General features: G+C 37.5%; 1 protein-coding gene across 13 annotated transcripts in view; it reads left to right on the top strand.

Moving 5' to 3' along the window:
- MYO9A (myosin IXA) overlaps positions 1-16,361 on the top strand; it is a 308,394-nt gene that overhangs the window by 130,668 nt on the left and 161,365 nt on the right. For all 13 annotated transcript variants that reach the window (XM_063652720.1, XM_063652726.1, XM_063652723.1 and 10 more), the window contains one exon: positions 10,280-10,401. In XM_063652720.1, the coding sequence (XP_063508790.1) occupies positions 10,280-10,401 (122 nt within the window). The remainder of the gene's footprint in view (positions 1-10,279; positions 10,402-16,361) is intronic.

Genomic DNA, 16,361 nt, shown 5'->3' with positions numbered 1-16,361 from the left:
GCCTCTATTTTGCTTAAAGGACATAATGGCTGGTTAACAATAGCATGACAATATTAGTCCTGACCAACTTGATGAATGCTTAAAGTTTTAAACATATAACCTTTTAGCTAGATGCTACCCTAGAGCTTTGGAAAGATAATATTATTTGTTATAATATTAGCTAACACTTATGAGTTATGTAGTGTTACTTATCAGTCAGTACTGTTTTTATTCTAGTTTTTCAGATGTTGTCTAAAGCCAGTATTCAAACCTTAACACTCTGGCTCTATAATATTTTCTTTTAATCAAAAGCTAAGCTGGGATTGCCATCCATGTCTCTTGATTCAGTCCAAGACTCTTACATAAATCATATTAAGTTAATATTCTTTATCTCTTGCAAATAAGTACATGTGTTAGAAGGGTGAGGGAATGCATTTTGTTTTCTGGGTTCTGTATTTTACAGAGCAGAACATCAGTTGCTCTGTGGATCATTAAACAGAACATTGGTTAAATTGCTTTTGAAAAAGACAAGCATTCTTTATTGTAAACTGAAATTATTCTTTTCTAGAAGTCTAGATTAGACAGCCAGAAGAAATGCCTTGGCCATAAACGTATTATATATAAAAATAAAAAACCCTAGAGTTTATGGAAAATGTGTTCAAAACTACTTGGAAGATGGGTGATTCTCATTTACTTGCTACCCTGAATGTCAACATCTTGGGCAATGTGGTGCAATTTTGTGTCAGAATCTTGTTAAGTGTCTTATTTATATGTACCTCATTGGTAACTGGTATGAAATGGGTACTCAGTGATTACTTGTTAAGTTCAGTTGAGTATAAAATCAGTTAAGGTTAAAATTTTTAAAAAGAAGATACAGTATCACAGGTACATTTGTAGGAAAACTCTTCAATATGATGACTGTGGTTTGGTTCTAAATTTTGTCCAAAAGGAGCACATAGGCATATGGGATGGGAAAGAGATGTAATAATTGCCATGCAGGATGTAAATGCTATAATCAGATATAAGGTAAAGTAGTTACCCAAAGGATGAGGTTGATTGGAACTACCTGAAAGGCTGCAAAAATTTTCCAGGGTTGATTCTGGCATATAATTTCAAATAGTGAGCTGGAGCTCACTAGATTGTCAATGGGAAAAGATATTTTAGGCAAAGGTAACATTATACACATTGTACTTAAAACAGTGGACTTATATGTCATGCAGGGAAGATTAGAATTTTTCAGACAATGAGAAGCTATTTGAAGTATATTTAGCAGAGGACTTGAATTGGACTGAAGAGCAGTGAACTGGAAAGAAGGAGAAAAATCTATGAACTAGTTGAAGTACTGTCATATGTCACTTAATGATGAGGATATGTTCTGAGAAATGCATCATTAGGTGATTTTGCTGTTGTGTGAACATCATCCTGTATTTACACAAACCTAGGTGGTATAGCCTCCTACACACCTAGGCTATATGATATAGCCTATTGCTCCTAGGCCACAAACCTGTACAGCATGCTACACTGAATATTGTAGGCAATTGTAACACAATGCTAAGTATTTGTATATCTAAATGTGTCTAAACATAGAAAAGATACAGTAAAAATACAACATAAAAGATAAAAAATGGTACAGTTACATAGGGCACCTACCATGATTAGAGCCTGCCGGACTGGAAGTTACTCTGGATGAGATGTTGGGTGAGTGGTGATAAAGGCCTAGGACATTACTGTACACACACTAGTTAGACTTTATAAACACTGTACACTTAAGTTACACTAAATTTATTAATTTTTTTCTTTTTCTAATAATAAATTAACCTGAGCCTACTGTAATGTTTTTACTTTATAAACTTTTTTTAACTTTTTGACTTTTGTAGTAGCAATTTAAAACACACATTGTACAGCTATACAAAAATGTTTTCTCTTTATATAATTATAAGCCCATTTTCTATTAAAATTTTTTAAAACTTTAAAAACTTTCTTGTTAAAAGCAAAGACACATACATACATATTAGCATGTATACATACATATTACCACAGCATATTGGCATAGGCCTACACAGGGTCAGGATCAAGACGTCAGTAGATAATATGAATTTTTCGTGAGATTAGGGATCCCTGTTGTATATGCAGTTGGTCCTTGACTGAAATGTGTTTGTGTGGCACATGACTGTAGAATGGATGAGTGATTCTGAACTGAATCAAGGTAGTGGTAGAGACTGTAATGTAGACTAAGAGACAGACCCAAAGAGGTTTGTGATATTTGAAAGTACAGCCATCCCTGGGTATCCACAGGGGATTGGTTTCAGGCCCCCCTGCTGAAGAATACCAAAATCCACAGATGCTCAAGTCCCTTATGTAAAATGGTATAGTATTTGCACATAACCTGTGCACATTCTCCAGTATACTTTAGATCATCTCTCAGTTTCTTATACTTAATACACTGTAAATGTTATGTAAATAGTTGCTATACTGGTTGTAAGTTTATATTTTTTGTATTTTTTTCTCTAAATATTTTTGATATGTAGTCAGTTGGATCTACAAATGTGGAACCTTTTGCAGATGTGGAGGGCCAATTGTATGTTTTCTGTTACTTGTATTACTTCCCATTTTTCTTTTCCTTATTTGCTGAGAATTATTCTTCATTTGATTGATTCATCAGTAAATTGAACAACAGTTGTGTGCCAGGCAGTGTGCTAAGCATAGAAGATAGAAAATTTAGAGTGCAGGGATCTTATTTGAGGAGCTCATAATCTAGCAAGTTTTTGTTTCGTCCATTTTACTTGTTGTTGTCAGACTAGAAACTTTTGATGAACCTTACCTTGGAGAACAACGAAAAAACTTCCACAACATATATTTGAAGGCATTGGAGTACCTTCAAATAAATTTTACAGGGCCTAGACTATAAGAAAGAAATCTAGGGAAGTGAGCCCAGCATTTGGGTGCTGCTTTGTTCCTAGAGACATTTCGTTATTTTTCTAGTGTTTCTGATTCTAAAAGGGCCAGGCTTGAGAGTATGAGGAATTGAGCAGAGTTTTCTTCTGACTCAAAAATAAGGAGGAGGCCCTTGGTAATTCCTATAGGCTTTAGGTTGAGATCCCTAAAGGGTTGCATCTCAGACAAAAGTAAATCAGAAGTAAACCTGGCATCAGAAGGACTGAAGCCCAGTTTAAAATCATCTCAGTTCCCAATTAGGTTAAAATAATATAAAATTTGTAGTATTCTTAGCCACCTGCCAAGAGCAAATACAATCTCCACTAGAAGAAGACATCATCCAACTGCTAAAATTATCTTTATAATTTTTCATATACAGGATCTAACACTCAGTCCAAAACAGAGAGAGAGAGACAGACAGAGACATAAAGACATACATGGAGGCAAACCAGCATGAATAAAAACCACGAGAAATCTGGCCGGGCATGGTGGCTCATGTCTGTAATCCCAGCACTTTGCGGGGCTGAGGCAGGTGGATCACTTGAGGTCAGGAGTTCAAGACCAGCCTGGTCAACATGGTGAAACCCCATCTTTACTAAAAATACAAAAATTAGCTGGGCTTGGTGGCACATGCCTGTAATCCCAGCTATACAAGAGGCTGAGGGAGGAGAATTGCTTGAACCCAGGAGGTGGAGGTTGCAGTGAGCTGAGTTTGTACCACTGCACTGCAGCCTGAGTGACAGAGCGAGATTGCATCTCAACAACAACAACAACAAAAAATCCCAAGAGAAATGAGATAATAGTACCACAGTGGATCCAGCCAATGATATTAGCACTAGACATGGACTGGAAACTAACCATGCTTTCAAGAAATTTTTAAAAATAAGTTGCAATATTTTTATTAAAGAACTACAAATTACTTTTAAAAATCCCAAATTGGGGAAAACCTAGAACTAAAAAGTACTGTGAAATTGAGAAGACACAGATGGTTTTTAATAGTAAGATACGGTTAGTAAAATTAGTAAATTGGAAGATAGACCAGAAGAAAATACTGAGCCTAATGAATGAAGATAAGAAAGAGACTTATACTCTAAGAGCATAGTGAAAAGGTCTAACATGTGCCGTAGGAATTTTGGAAAGATGTGTGTGAGAGACGTAGAATAAGTTAGAAGCCATATTTGAAGACATAATGGTTGAGAATGTTCCAAAACTGTCAAAACAAAAAAACCAACCCAACAAGCATACATTTGAAAAGCTCTTTAAGAATCCAAGGCATGTTAAATACAAAGATATTTATACCTAGAAAATTATACTAAACCAAAGACAATGAAAAAAGTCTAAAAAGCAGCTAGAGGAAACCAGAGACTACAGGTGCTCCTTGCCAAGCTGAAAATATTTTAAGTCAAAAATGCATTTAATACATCTAACCTACCAAGCATCATAACTTGACATAGCCTACCTTAAATGTGCAGGACATTAAATGTGCTCAGAACACTTATATTAGCCTACAGTTGGGCAAAATCACCTAACACAACACCTATTTTATAGTAAAAATGTTGAATATCTCATGTACCACATATCACCAGCCTAGGCAAAGATAAAGTCTGCAGAAATTATGACAGTTTCACCCCATTGTAAAGTTGAATCATTGTAAGTCAGGGACATCTCTATCTTTAAAGATGCAACAATAAGACTTGGCAGTCAGCCTTTCAGTGGAAATAGTGGAAGCTAGGAGACAATGGCATATTTTCCTTAAAACCAAAGTATATTGTTTAGGCAGTAAGTTGTTTCCGATTGTAGCTCAGGTACAGGAAGGAATGAAGAGCAATGAAAATTATAAAAAAGTCGTTGAATCTAAATGAGTATTAATGAGACAAAGTTAAACATAACTTTTATGGTTTAAATAGAACTATTTAGGCTGGGCGTGGTGGCTCACACCTGTAATCCCAGCACTTTGGGAGGCTGAGGCAGGTGGATCACCTGAGGTCACGAGTGTGAGACCAGCCTGGCCAACATGGTGAAACCCCGACTCTACTAAAAATACAAAAATTAGCAGGGCGTGGTGGCAGGCGCCTGCAATCCCAGCTACTCAGGAGGCTGAGGCAGGAGAATTGCTTGTAGCTGGGAAGGGTTCGCGGAAGTTCCAGTGAGCCAAGATCATGCTATTGCACTCCATCCTGGGTGACAGAGCGAGACTCCATCTCAAAAAAAAAAAAAGAAAAAGAACTATAATGTTTAAATATAACTAAAATACATGACAGCAATAGCATATAAGTTAGGAGTAAATAGAATTTAAGATACTCTAAGATCTTTGTATTAAATGCTAAGTTACAGAGATATTATTTCTCTTAGTGATAAGTTAAGGATACATGTTTTCTAGAATTGCCAAAAATAGTAAAATAATATAAAACTTAAAAAAAATACAGAGGATAAGTAAAATAAGAACACTCAATCCAGAAGAAAGCAAGAAATAAAAGGAATGCCATGAAAGTCAAAGAACAAGTAGTAAGCTGTTTGATTTAATCTCACAAATATTAGTGATTACATTAAATACAATTGATTCATTGCTCTAACTAGAAGCTAAAGATTGTCAGACTAGATATAATACAAAACTAAATTAAACTGTTGCTTATGAGAGACATTTTAAATATAAGTATATACAAAGATTAAAAGGTTGAGTGAAGATTTAGTAAACCTTAAGAAAAAAAGCAGTTGTAGCTATATTAATATCATATTTCAAGCATTACTAGAGATAAAAAGGAATATTTAATAATGCTCCCCTTTAGCATTATTCACTTCCTTGGGAAGTAGTATACAGTCCAAAATTTATAAGCACCTGATAGCATAACCTCAAAATATATAAAGCAATAATGAATAAAACTCGAAGAAGAAAAATATATTTACCATCATAGTGGAATGTTTTAACATACCATGCTGACTTGCTGATAGAATAAGTGTTCAAAAAGTTGGTAAGGATATAGAAGATTTAAAATATCTAGAAGATGAGATTAGTGCCTTTGTGGGCATCCATCACTGACTGTCCTTCAGAGCAGAATGTCAGTTTCCTGCCCTTAGGCCTGAAACCTAATCAATTAAGGATATAGAAGATTTAAAAATCAAATATATAACTGATATGCATAGAACACTGCATCAACAGCTGCAGAATGCACTTTTTTTTCAAGTTTGCATGGAATATTTACAAAATTTGTTTATATCCTGGACCATAAAGCGAAAGTCAGATTTCCAAGGATTGAAATGACACAGATTTTAATACCATAATAAAATTATACCTGAAATCAATAACTAAAAAATAACTGAAAAATACCTATATGTTTAAAAATTAAGAAATATTCTAGGTTGGGCATGGTGGCTTACGCCTGTAATCCCAGCACTTTGGGAGGCCGAGGTGGGCGGATCACGAGGTCAGGAGATCGAGACCATCCTGGTTAACACGGTGAAACCCCATCTTCACTAAAAATACAAAAAAGTTAGCCGGGCGCGGTGGCGGGCCCCTGTAGTCCCAGCTACTCAGGAGGCTGAGGCAGGAGAATGGCGTGAACCCGCGAGGCGGAGCTTGCAGTGAGCCGAGATTGGGCCACTGCACTCCAGCCTGGGCGACAGAGCGAGACTCTGTCTCAACCAAAAAAAAAAAAATTCTAAATAGCCTAGAGGTTGAACAATTAGAAAATATATTGTACTTAATGACATGTTACATATTAAAACTATGGGAAATGCCTAAAGCTATACCTAGAAGAACATTTCATAGCTCTTAGAAGATTTTTGTTTAAAATCAGTGATCCCTGTCAACAATTGGGAAAAAGATCAGCAAACTAAACCAGAGGAAAGTAGAGAAAATGAAATAATACAGATAAAAGAGGAAATTAATAAAAGTGTGAAAACAAATATACCATGGGAGAGGATCAACCAAACCAAAAGTAATACTTTGAAAGGGCTAATAATATTGATGAACCCCTCAAGGAATTCATCTGAGAGAGAGAGAGAGAGAGAGAGACAAGACAGAGAGAGGGATATAAATAACCAAAATCCCAGTGATGGAGGGTATTACTCTGGATCCTATACGTATTAAAAAGAGTCAGACACACTGAATAACTTTATGTTAATAGACTTGTCAAATGATGCGAACAAAAGAGCTTTTCAAAACTGATATAGAAGAAATAGGAAATCTGATTCTATAACTATTAATGACATTGAATATGTAATTTAAAACCTTTCCCTGAAGAACATTGCAAGCCCTGGTGGCTCCACTGGTGAATTATACCAATATGGAAAGAAGAAAGAGTGTCAGTCTGACATAAGCTGTTAGGTGGAATAGAAAAAAGGACAATTCTCAGTACATTTTAGGGGGCCAGGATAACAATGATACACACATCTGTTAAGGATATTAGAAGTGGAAATTATAGGTCAGTTTCACTCATAAACACAGATACAAAAATTCTAAACAAATATTAATAAAATCCATCAATATGTACAAAAGGATAATACACTGTAACCAAAGGGAGATTTTTTTTCAACATGTGCTTTACATTTAACTGAATCAAGCAATTTAATCATCTGTTAATAAATAAAGAGGAAACACAATTATCTCGAGATATATAAAAAGCAGTTGATAAAACTGCATAGCTATTCCTTTTTTTCTTTTAAACTAGGAGTAGAAAATGATTTTCTGATAAAGGACATCTACAAAATACAGCTAATATCTTACTGAATGAAAAAGACTGAGTGCTTTTCCTCTGAGACTAAGAACAAGGCAATAATGTTTTTCGAGAGTTTTGCTTGTTTGTTTGTTTTTTGTTTTTAAGACAGAGTCTCGCTCTGCAGCCCAGGGTGGAGTGCAGTGGCGCAATCATAGCTCACTGCAGACTTGATCTCCTGGGCTCAAGAGGTCGTCTTGCCTCAGCCTCCCAAGTAGCTGGGACTACAGGTGCATACCACCATGCTCAGCTAATTTTTTTCTTTATTTTTGTAGAGTCAGGGTCTCAATATGTTGTCCTGGTTAGTCTCAAACTCATGGCCTCAAGTGATCCTCCCAGCTAGGCCTCCCAAAGCATTGGGATTACAGATGTAAGATACTGTGCCCAGCCAAGAGTTTTTATCATGAATACAAGCACGTCATACAAGGGGAAATCCAAATGGGCAGTAAACATAGGAAAATGTTTTTTCTTTGTTATTCATCAGGGAAATCAAAGCTAAAATCACAATGAGATACCAGTAGGCATTCACCGAAATGACTAAAATGAAAAAGACAGACAATACGAGTATTGGAGAGATATGTCTATAGGGACATACACTGGGGTGGGTATGTAAATTGCCACAACCACATCAGAATGCTGTTTGGCATTATCTGCTGTGGTTAAACATGTAGTTTATAATCCTGTGTTTTCACTCAAAAATAAGTATAAATGCACACCAAAAGTTTTGTGTGGAAATGGTCATAAGACGTTGTTTTTAATGACCAAATATTAGAATTAAGAGCAGTGTCTATCAGTAGTAGAGTGGGGCTTGACTTGTGCCTATAATCCCGGTGTTGTGGGAGGATTGCTTGAGATTGCTTGAGGCCAGGAGTTTGAGACCAGCCTGGGCAACAAAGAGAGATCCTGTCTCTTAAAAAAAAAGAAAAAAGTAGAATTGGGTGAACAAGTTATTGTATACAGATACAATGGAATACTCTACAGCAGTGATTCTCAAAGTTTATTCCTTCTCTCTCCTCAATAGTAGCATCAGGATCACCTGGAACCTTTTTAGAAATGAAAATTCTAAGTACTCTATACCTACTTATGCAGAAATTCTGGGGATGGAGTCCCAATACTGTTTTAACAAGCCCTTCATGTGATTCCGTTGTATGTTAAAGTTTTAGAACTAATGCTTTGTAGCAGAGTTTGGCACACTTTTTCTATAAGGGCCAGATCTTTTAAGGCTTTTTGGGCCATGTCTCAACTCAGCTGTTAACATTGAGAAAGTAGCCATAGACAATATGTAGCTGAGTGATTGTGTTGTTTCACAATGCAATTAAAATTAATGAACTTCAGGTACATCCAACAAAATGGTTGTGTCTCTGAAACATTAGTTGAATGAAAAAAGAAAAGAGAGAGACAAAATGAGTATGTGTCATGTGATTCCATTTAGATACTATTTATAAATAGGGGAATCTTATTAATTGTATTAGAAGCTGACTTTGGGTCGGAGGGTTTGGATAGTCGTTGGGAAGAGATGACGAGGAGGACTTTTGGACTTCTAGTAATGCCTATAAAAATCATTAAGCTAATACTATCTAGTGTGTATATTTTTCATGCTGCAAAAAATTGGAGGGAAATACCTTTCTTACTGCCATTGGGGAGTGACCTTTATATGACTATTTCTTACGTGTGAAATTGTTAATTAAAAGAAAAGAGTTAAATATTTACCTTTCCTAGTTAGAGTAACTGTAGTTTATGTTAGTGTTCATTCTTCTTTACTGGATAATAATGAATACAGAAAGAATGATGGAATTTCAAAATCAAAAAGAACAACAAAAAAGAATTTCAAAATCACTATTTGCAGATTGGTAGTTGACTTGTGCTGCAAGTACTGTAAGTGAATGCTAAAACAATTAGGTACATGGGATATTTTACTTGATGCCTAAATATCACTGCAGTGCAGAAACATATCTCCTTTACATTCTCAGGTGCATTTTTTCCTTAGAAAACCGTCTAAAAAGTAAAAGTATCACAAGGATGAATAGAAGAATATATCTCAGTACAGGAAAGAATAAGAAAAAATGGAGTGCTTTGTAAGATGATTTTAAGTAGTTACTCAAGACCTGAACCTCGAGTTTTTAACCTTAGAATTCAAAACCTTTTCTTTAAAAAAAAAAAAAAAAAAAGTCCTAAAGATTCTATTTTGCCAAAGTTAAGTGTGTATGAATTCCATATAATTACTGGAGGGTGATGGGGTCCCACTTTTCCCAGAAATTGTTTCATTAAATTCATTGTTGATAATCCAGGAAATATAGTCCTTTTTGACGGCTTAAAGTCATGTGGGAGATATTAGCCTTCTTTCTTCATTGTATGTTTTTACTTAGTGGAGTCATCAGATAGTGAGACTAAAACAAATCTAGCCCTACATTTTGATTAGAATGAACTTAGAACTAGGATTCTAACAAAAAAAAATTTGTGGCATGTCTTTTTAAGAGAAAACAAATACATTGTATTAAGATTTGTACAACTGAAATTATGCATTCTTTCATTTTGTGGATTGGTGATTTTTAAAATCTTAGAATTTTAAGCAGGGTAAAAACTTTTCAATCTATATTATGTACCAATTTTCTGCAAGATGAATAAATTGTTATTTTATTTTTTGGTTTTTCTAGGAGGAATATAGAACTGAAGGTATCAGCTGGCACAACATAGATTACATTGATAATACCTGCTGCATAAATCTTATTAGCAAAAAACCAACAGGACTGCTTCATCTTTTGGATGAAGAAAGCAAGTGAGTGTGATTCTTTTCAATTTTGTTATTGGCTGTGTTGACTTTTTATCTCTTTTTAAGTTTAAACTTTTTTCTTACATTACCAAATAAAGAGCCAAATTTTTTTTGTACAGTTTTTTTTTTTTTGAGACGGAGTCTTGATCTGTCACCCAGGCTGGAGTGCATTGGCCCCATCTCGGCTCACTGCAACCTCCACCTCCTGGGTTCACGCCATTCTCCTGCCTCAGCCTCCCAAGTAGCTGGGACTACAGGTGCCCGCCACCATGCCTGGATAATTTTTTGTATTTTTAGTAGAGACGGGGTTTCACCGTGTTAGCCAGGATGGTCTCGATCGCCTGACCTCATGTCCACCCGCCTTGGCCTCCCAAAGTGCTGGGATTACAGGCGTGAGCCATCGTGTGTGGCCACAATTTTTTTTTTATGTCTGTGTGTTTCTAGGTAATTAGGATGGGCTTCATTACTTGAATTCATTTTTTTCTTAAGTTTTTCTAGATTTATTCAATACACATTGATGTCAAACTTGTTGACTTTTTTTTTTTGGTTACATGTTTCTTTCTTTGTAAATTGAGCTTCATGTATGAGATGTGTTTGTAGTTTTCATGTTTAGCAGAAAAGAATATCGTGATAGGCCAAACATGGTGGCTTATGTCTGTAATCTCAGCACTTTGGGATGCCAAGGCGGGAGGATCACTTGAGGCCAGGAGTTCGAGACCAGCCTGGCCAACATGGTGAAATCTTGTCTGTGCTGAAAATATGAAAATTACCTGGGCATGGTAGTGCAGGCCTGTAATCCCAGCTGCTTAGGAGGCTGAGGCGTGAGAATCGCTTGAACCCAGGAGGCAAAGGTTGCAGTGAGCTGAGATGGCGCCACTGCACTATAGTCCAGCCTGGGCGACAGAGCAAGAGTTTGTCTCCAAAAAAACAAAACAGAAAAAAGAATGTTATGGTAAATTAGTAATGTCTACCATGATCGTGCAGTGTAAGTGGCAACATCTGCCAGTTATTTACTATTCCTTGTTAACACTGTTCAATATAACTGAGTTAAATATATGCTTCAGAAATAATGCTTTATGTAGCATTCTTCAGAGTATTCTCAACAATGTATAAAATACAGTTGATTATCCTAAGAGATGGCAAATCTAGATTTGGAGAAACTGAGATGAGGAGGTTGTGAGGTTTTTATGACTGTTTAGTAAAAAATTTAGAAATTGAATTTATTTACCTGATTTCTAGTTTAATATTCATTATGCAAGATAGAAAGTATTGAGGATTTACTATTAGAGGTAAGATGATTGTGTAAGGTGGTAGAATAAAAAGCCAACAGAAAGAATACTGCTAACAGTTTAGTGTCACTCTGACCTACTCTATCACTAGTCAACTTCCATTAATCTAAAGAAATTAAAATGCTGTTAACACAAGTAAAAAGTACCTTAACTTTCTGTCCAGAGTTCTGTAAAAGTTTCTTGCATTACTCTATATGCCCCAACATAATTATTATCTCTCATAAAATTGTAAGGTTTGTAATTCACTGTTTGTATACCTTACCTCTGGTATATGTTTATTTGGGAAGGCTTTATAGGTGATTTTGATATTCCGTGTTGAGAACCGTTGTGGTTGATAATGGAATGATTAGCATTTCTTTTTGTTTGGGGAATTTTATAGTAACAAAAAAAAGTTTAAGAAACAATCCAAGAAAAAAGATTATATAGGTAGGAAATGGAGGACCTGAGAGTCAAACCTGTCAAGTATTTCTGACTAATAAGCTTGTGCTTTGAAGTATTATATTGCTTCCCTGTAATATTTAGGTGTTAGAGTCAGAAGTCCAGGATTTGTATCCCATTTCTATAACTATTGTTACAGAAAAACTCTCAAACCGTGTTTTTCCTCTACTCTCACACCGCAGTAATCAACACAGAAGACTTCTGTGACCAAATATGTGGGGTTTTTTCCCTACTAACAAGCAGTGGACACCAGCTGGGTATCCTCTATTCAGATTTGACACTATCTACCTGGAGGTAGCATCAGATCCCACAGATCGAGGGCTCAGTCCCCAAAACTGCACCCCACCCCACCTTCAGACCCCAGCCTGTAATCCATGCCTCCAGAACTTCTGACCAACCAGCTCCTCCTTGGGTTCAATTAATTTGCCTGAGCAGCTTGCAGAACTCAGGGAAAACGAAACAATGAGGAGATAATGAGGAGATGCGTAGGACGAGGTGTGGGGGAAGGAGCACAGAGCCTCCATGTCCTCCCTGGGTGTACCACCCTCCAGGAACTCCCACACGTTCAGCTATTCAGAATCTCTCTGAATGCTGTTTTTTGGGGTTTTTATGGAGGCTTCATTACATAGGCATTACTGACAACTGTGTAGAAATGTGATTGGACAAAAAGAGTATGATCTCATACTAATAGACTGAGTGAAAAACCCAATAAGGCCTGTTTGTCTAGATTCTTCTTGGCCTCTCTGTGCAGCATTCTTTCCTTCAGAGTATGGGGCAGGACCCTTTCTGGAATGAGGATCTTTTGATTCACAATCAGACTAGAGACCTGCCTTGGGCAGGTAAAAGGAAGACAGGAGGTTAGAGAGAAAGATTCTGTTTCCTGAGGCTTGCTCCTGTGACCTGCTCCTGAGACTTAAAGCACCCCAACATTATAACAAAAGACTACAGCAAGGGCTGTGGTAGTTAATAAGTCAGGAACCATGGACGAAAACCTACACACACACACACACACACACACACAGGAACCATGGACGAAAACACACACACACACACACGATAAAATCATGACACACACACACACACACACACACACACACACACACACGATAAAATCATATCATAGGCCACGCCCTGGCTTTCAAACATGGATCCTTTACATCATCAAAAGAAAATACAACTCAAACATACTGCTACATTACTAGAATCCCATTCAGTCATTAGTAATTAGTCCAGTTCTTTATCATGTTGTATGAATATGTCTCCCAGGGAGAGACCACTCAAGTTTGCAGGCTTCCTTTCAGTCTTGTCAGATTCCAGAAGCAGGAGCAGTCTCCGCAAACATACACCTTTTACCTTTTGAGCATCTCTTATAACTGAGTTAAAGACAGTGTCATGTCTTGCTCTGAGCTTCTTTAAATGTGTTAATGTAATGTTGGATTTCCCTCAGTGAATAACCCATTTATTCCTATCTTTACCCTCAGCTGCTATTCCTCCTCTCCATTAGTTCCCAAACCTTTCCTCCTTTGGAAGGCACATTAAGAATTGCCACTCTGCTGGTTTAGATTGCAGACAACAATTCTAGTCTAGCAAGTACCTCCTCCTCAGTCCACTCCCCTTTAGATAGGGTAAATTACATGGGTGCAGAACTAGTGAGCTGTTTTTATGGCCAGGAAAAGTAGTTGCATTCACTCTTAGCCCCAATTTTGCTAGATAGAGTGAAGGTGCAACCCACCCCCATCATGCCCTTAGGAATTTTGACTTAAGGTTTAAAAATGTAGTTACAGTTTCTTGCTTAGAAATCATCCCTGCTTCCAGCACTTGCAGTTGCAGCCCTAGTCCTAGGACCACTGCATCTGGTAGGGGAGAGAAAAGTTTTTTCTTTTTGAGGTCATCTGGGGAAGAAAAAAATTATAGTTGTTACACCAGTGTACTCCTCCCTTGGGAAGAACTGGATAGTCATACCAGCACCTTCCCCAACCGCCTCTTTCCCAGATGAACCAGAAAAACAAGAAAAACCTAAGGGGATGCTCCTTTAGTCCCACGCATGTTGAATGTGAGCACACACTCGTGAAAGCATGCAAGCCAGCCCTTCATTCTTTTATCTTCCCGTGTTTTAGACAACCAGTGTTTTAATTGCCCATCCTCCTCCTTCATCAAACTGTTACTCTGAGGAGGATTTTTTTTCCTCTTTGTTGGACATGGTAGGCTGTACAATGTGTTTCTCGTTCTGAAAAGATGATGATTGTCCAAATCCATGCGATATTTTCTGTTTTTTTGGGTTTTGTTTGTTTGTTTTTTAAATGGCACTCTGAGCATTTGCATCTTCCACTGGGTAAGAAAAGCTCACTTCAGAGTCAGTGACTATTCCTGTCAAGACCCATTCATTTGTAGCCCCCCAGGGCTACCAGCAGCAGTCTCACTTACCATCTACATTCAGGGTCTTCCCACTAGGGAAACTGCCACATAGCCATTGGAAGTCTCGACTCTCTTGCTGACAAAAAGAACAGTTCTTATTGGCATTTTGTGCTTGAGAGAAGATGCAAGAGGAATGTCTAGATTTAGCCCTTCTCAGCACTGCTGTAGTACCCCCATATCTGCTCATTTCATGGACCTGTGTAGAAGGGACCCCTTAACTACAGCATTTCCTGTAACCTCGTAAATAGGTAACAGTCACATTCATTGGGCGAATATCCTTATCATCATAAAGCTAGTCTTACGTAGCTTGCATATGAAGCATATCAGCTGCTTCATCTGGGTTGTTCTGCTTGGCATTTCTAGGGAAAGTTGGGCAATCCCCCTTTCCAGAGTAAAAAGATCGTACAGTGGCTTTTATCCAGTCCACTATGCTGGCTGTTCCCTTAGGAATAACGTCCTGTGTGTCTCAATCATGTATAGATGTCTGAGATTGCTTAGTAGTGAGCTCTGTGTCCTACATCAACCCAAACATGTTTTCCACTGTAGCATTTAAACCAAAGCTGCTGCCCCTAATGTAGTTACTCTCATAATCCATTTTAGTAAAGGTTCTTTAGGAAGCTAATGATACCAATCTACAAAATGGAACTATTCCTTCACACTATGCAAATTAATTGAACTCAAGGAGAAGCTGGTTGGTCAGAAGTTCTGGAGGCATGGATTATTGGCTGGTGTCTGAAGGTGGGGTGGGGTGCAGTTACTTCATTTAGCCCTTTTTCCACATTGACTACCTTCTTGGTAACCACATGTCTCAGAGGTATTTTGTTGTCCCTGCACAATTCTGTCCTTGGAGGGTGACTTTGAGGCCAGCAGCCTGAGCTCAAACAGACCAAGATCTGAGGTTGATCCAGCTTCAAGGACCAACACAGTACTCTCTTTAAATTTCATTTTAGCTATTATAAATAACAATAATTAAGGGATTATTTATTTATAATAGCTAGTTTTATGGCTATTTATTTATAACAGCCAGTTCATTTTTTTCTTATTAGTTTGCATTTCCTTATGCAGCCAGTGAACCAATTCCCCAGGAGTTGGAACCATCTCTAAATTCCACTGATAACTTTTACCTTTAATAACCAAGCATAACATACCTTGGGTGACCATGTGGCCACACCAGAACAAAGGTTTCTCATCTTCTCCCCTTTTATCCTTTTTCTTCCCAAACCACATGTTTCAGTGAGCCAGGGCCTTTTTAGCAAATCTCACTTCTCTGACACCAGTTATTTGGGAAAAACATTAAAACCATGTTTTCCTCTGCTCTCACACCATAACCATCAACATGAAGATATCTGTGACCAAACGTGTGTGGGGTTTTCCCCACCAGCAAGCAGTGGCAGCAACTGGGTGTCCTCTAATTCAAATTTGATACTATCTACCTGGAGGTAGCATCAGATCCCACAGATCGAGAACTCAGTCCCCAAAACTGCACCCCACCCCACCTTCAAATGCCAGTCAATAGTCTACTCTTCCAGAACTTCTGACCAACAAGCTTTTCCTTGAGTTCAATTAATTTGCCAGAGTGGCTTGCAGAACTTGGGGAAACACTTACTTACATTTACCCCAGTGTATTATAAAGGATATTACAAAGGATACAATGAAGAGATGTGTAGGGCAAGGTATGGGGGAAGGAGTAGAGAGTCTCCATGTCCTTCCTGGGCACTCTACCTTCCAGGAGCACCCATATGTTCGGCTGTCTGGAAGCTCTCCAAGTGCTGTCCTTTTGGGTTTTTATGGAGGCTTCATTACATAGGCACTATTGACAACTGT

Source organism: Pongo pygmaeus, chromosome 16 (genome assembly GCF_028885625.2).
Source record: "Pongo pygmaeus isolate AG05252 chromosome 16, NHGRI_mPonPyg2-v2.0_pri, whole genome shotgun sequence".
Taxonomy (NCBI): Eukaryota; Metazoa; Chordata; class Mammalia; order Primates; family Hominidae; genus Pongo; species Pongo pygmaeus.
This window is presented reverse-complemented; position numbering and strand designations above follow the sequence as displayed.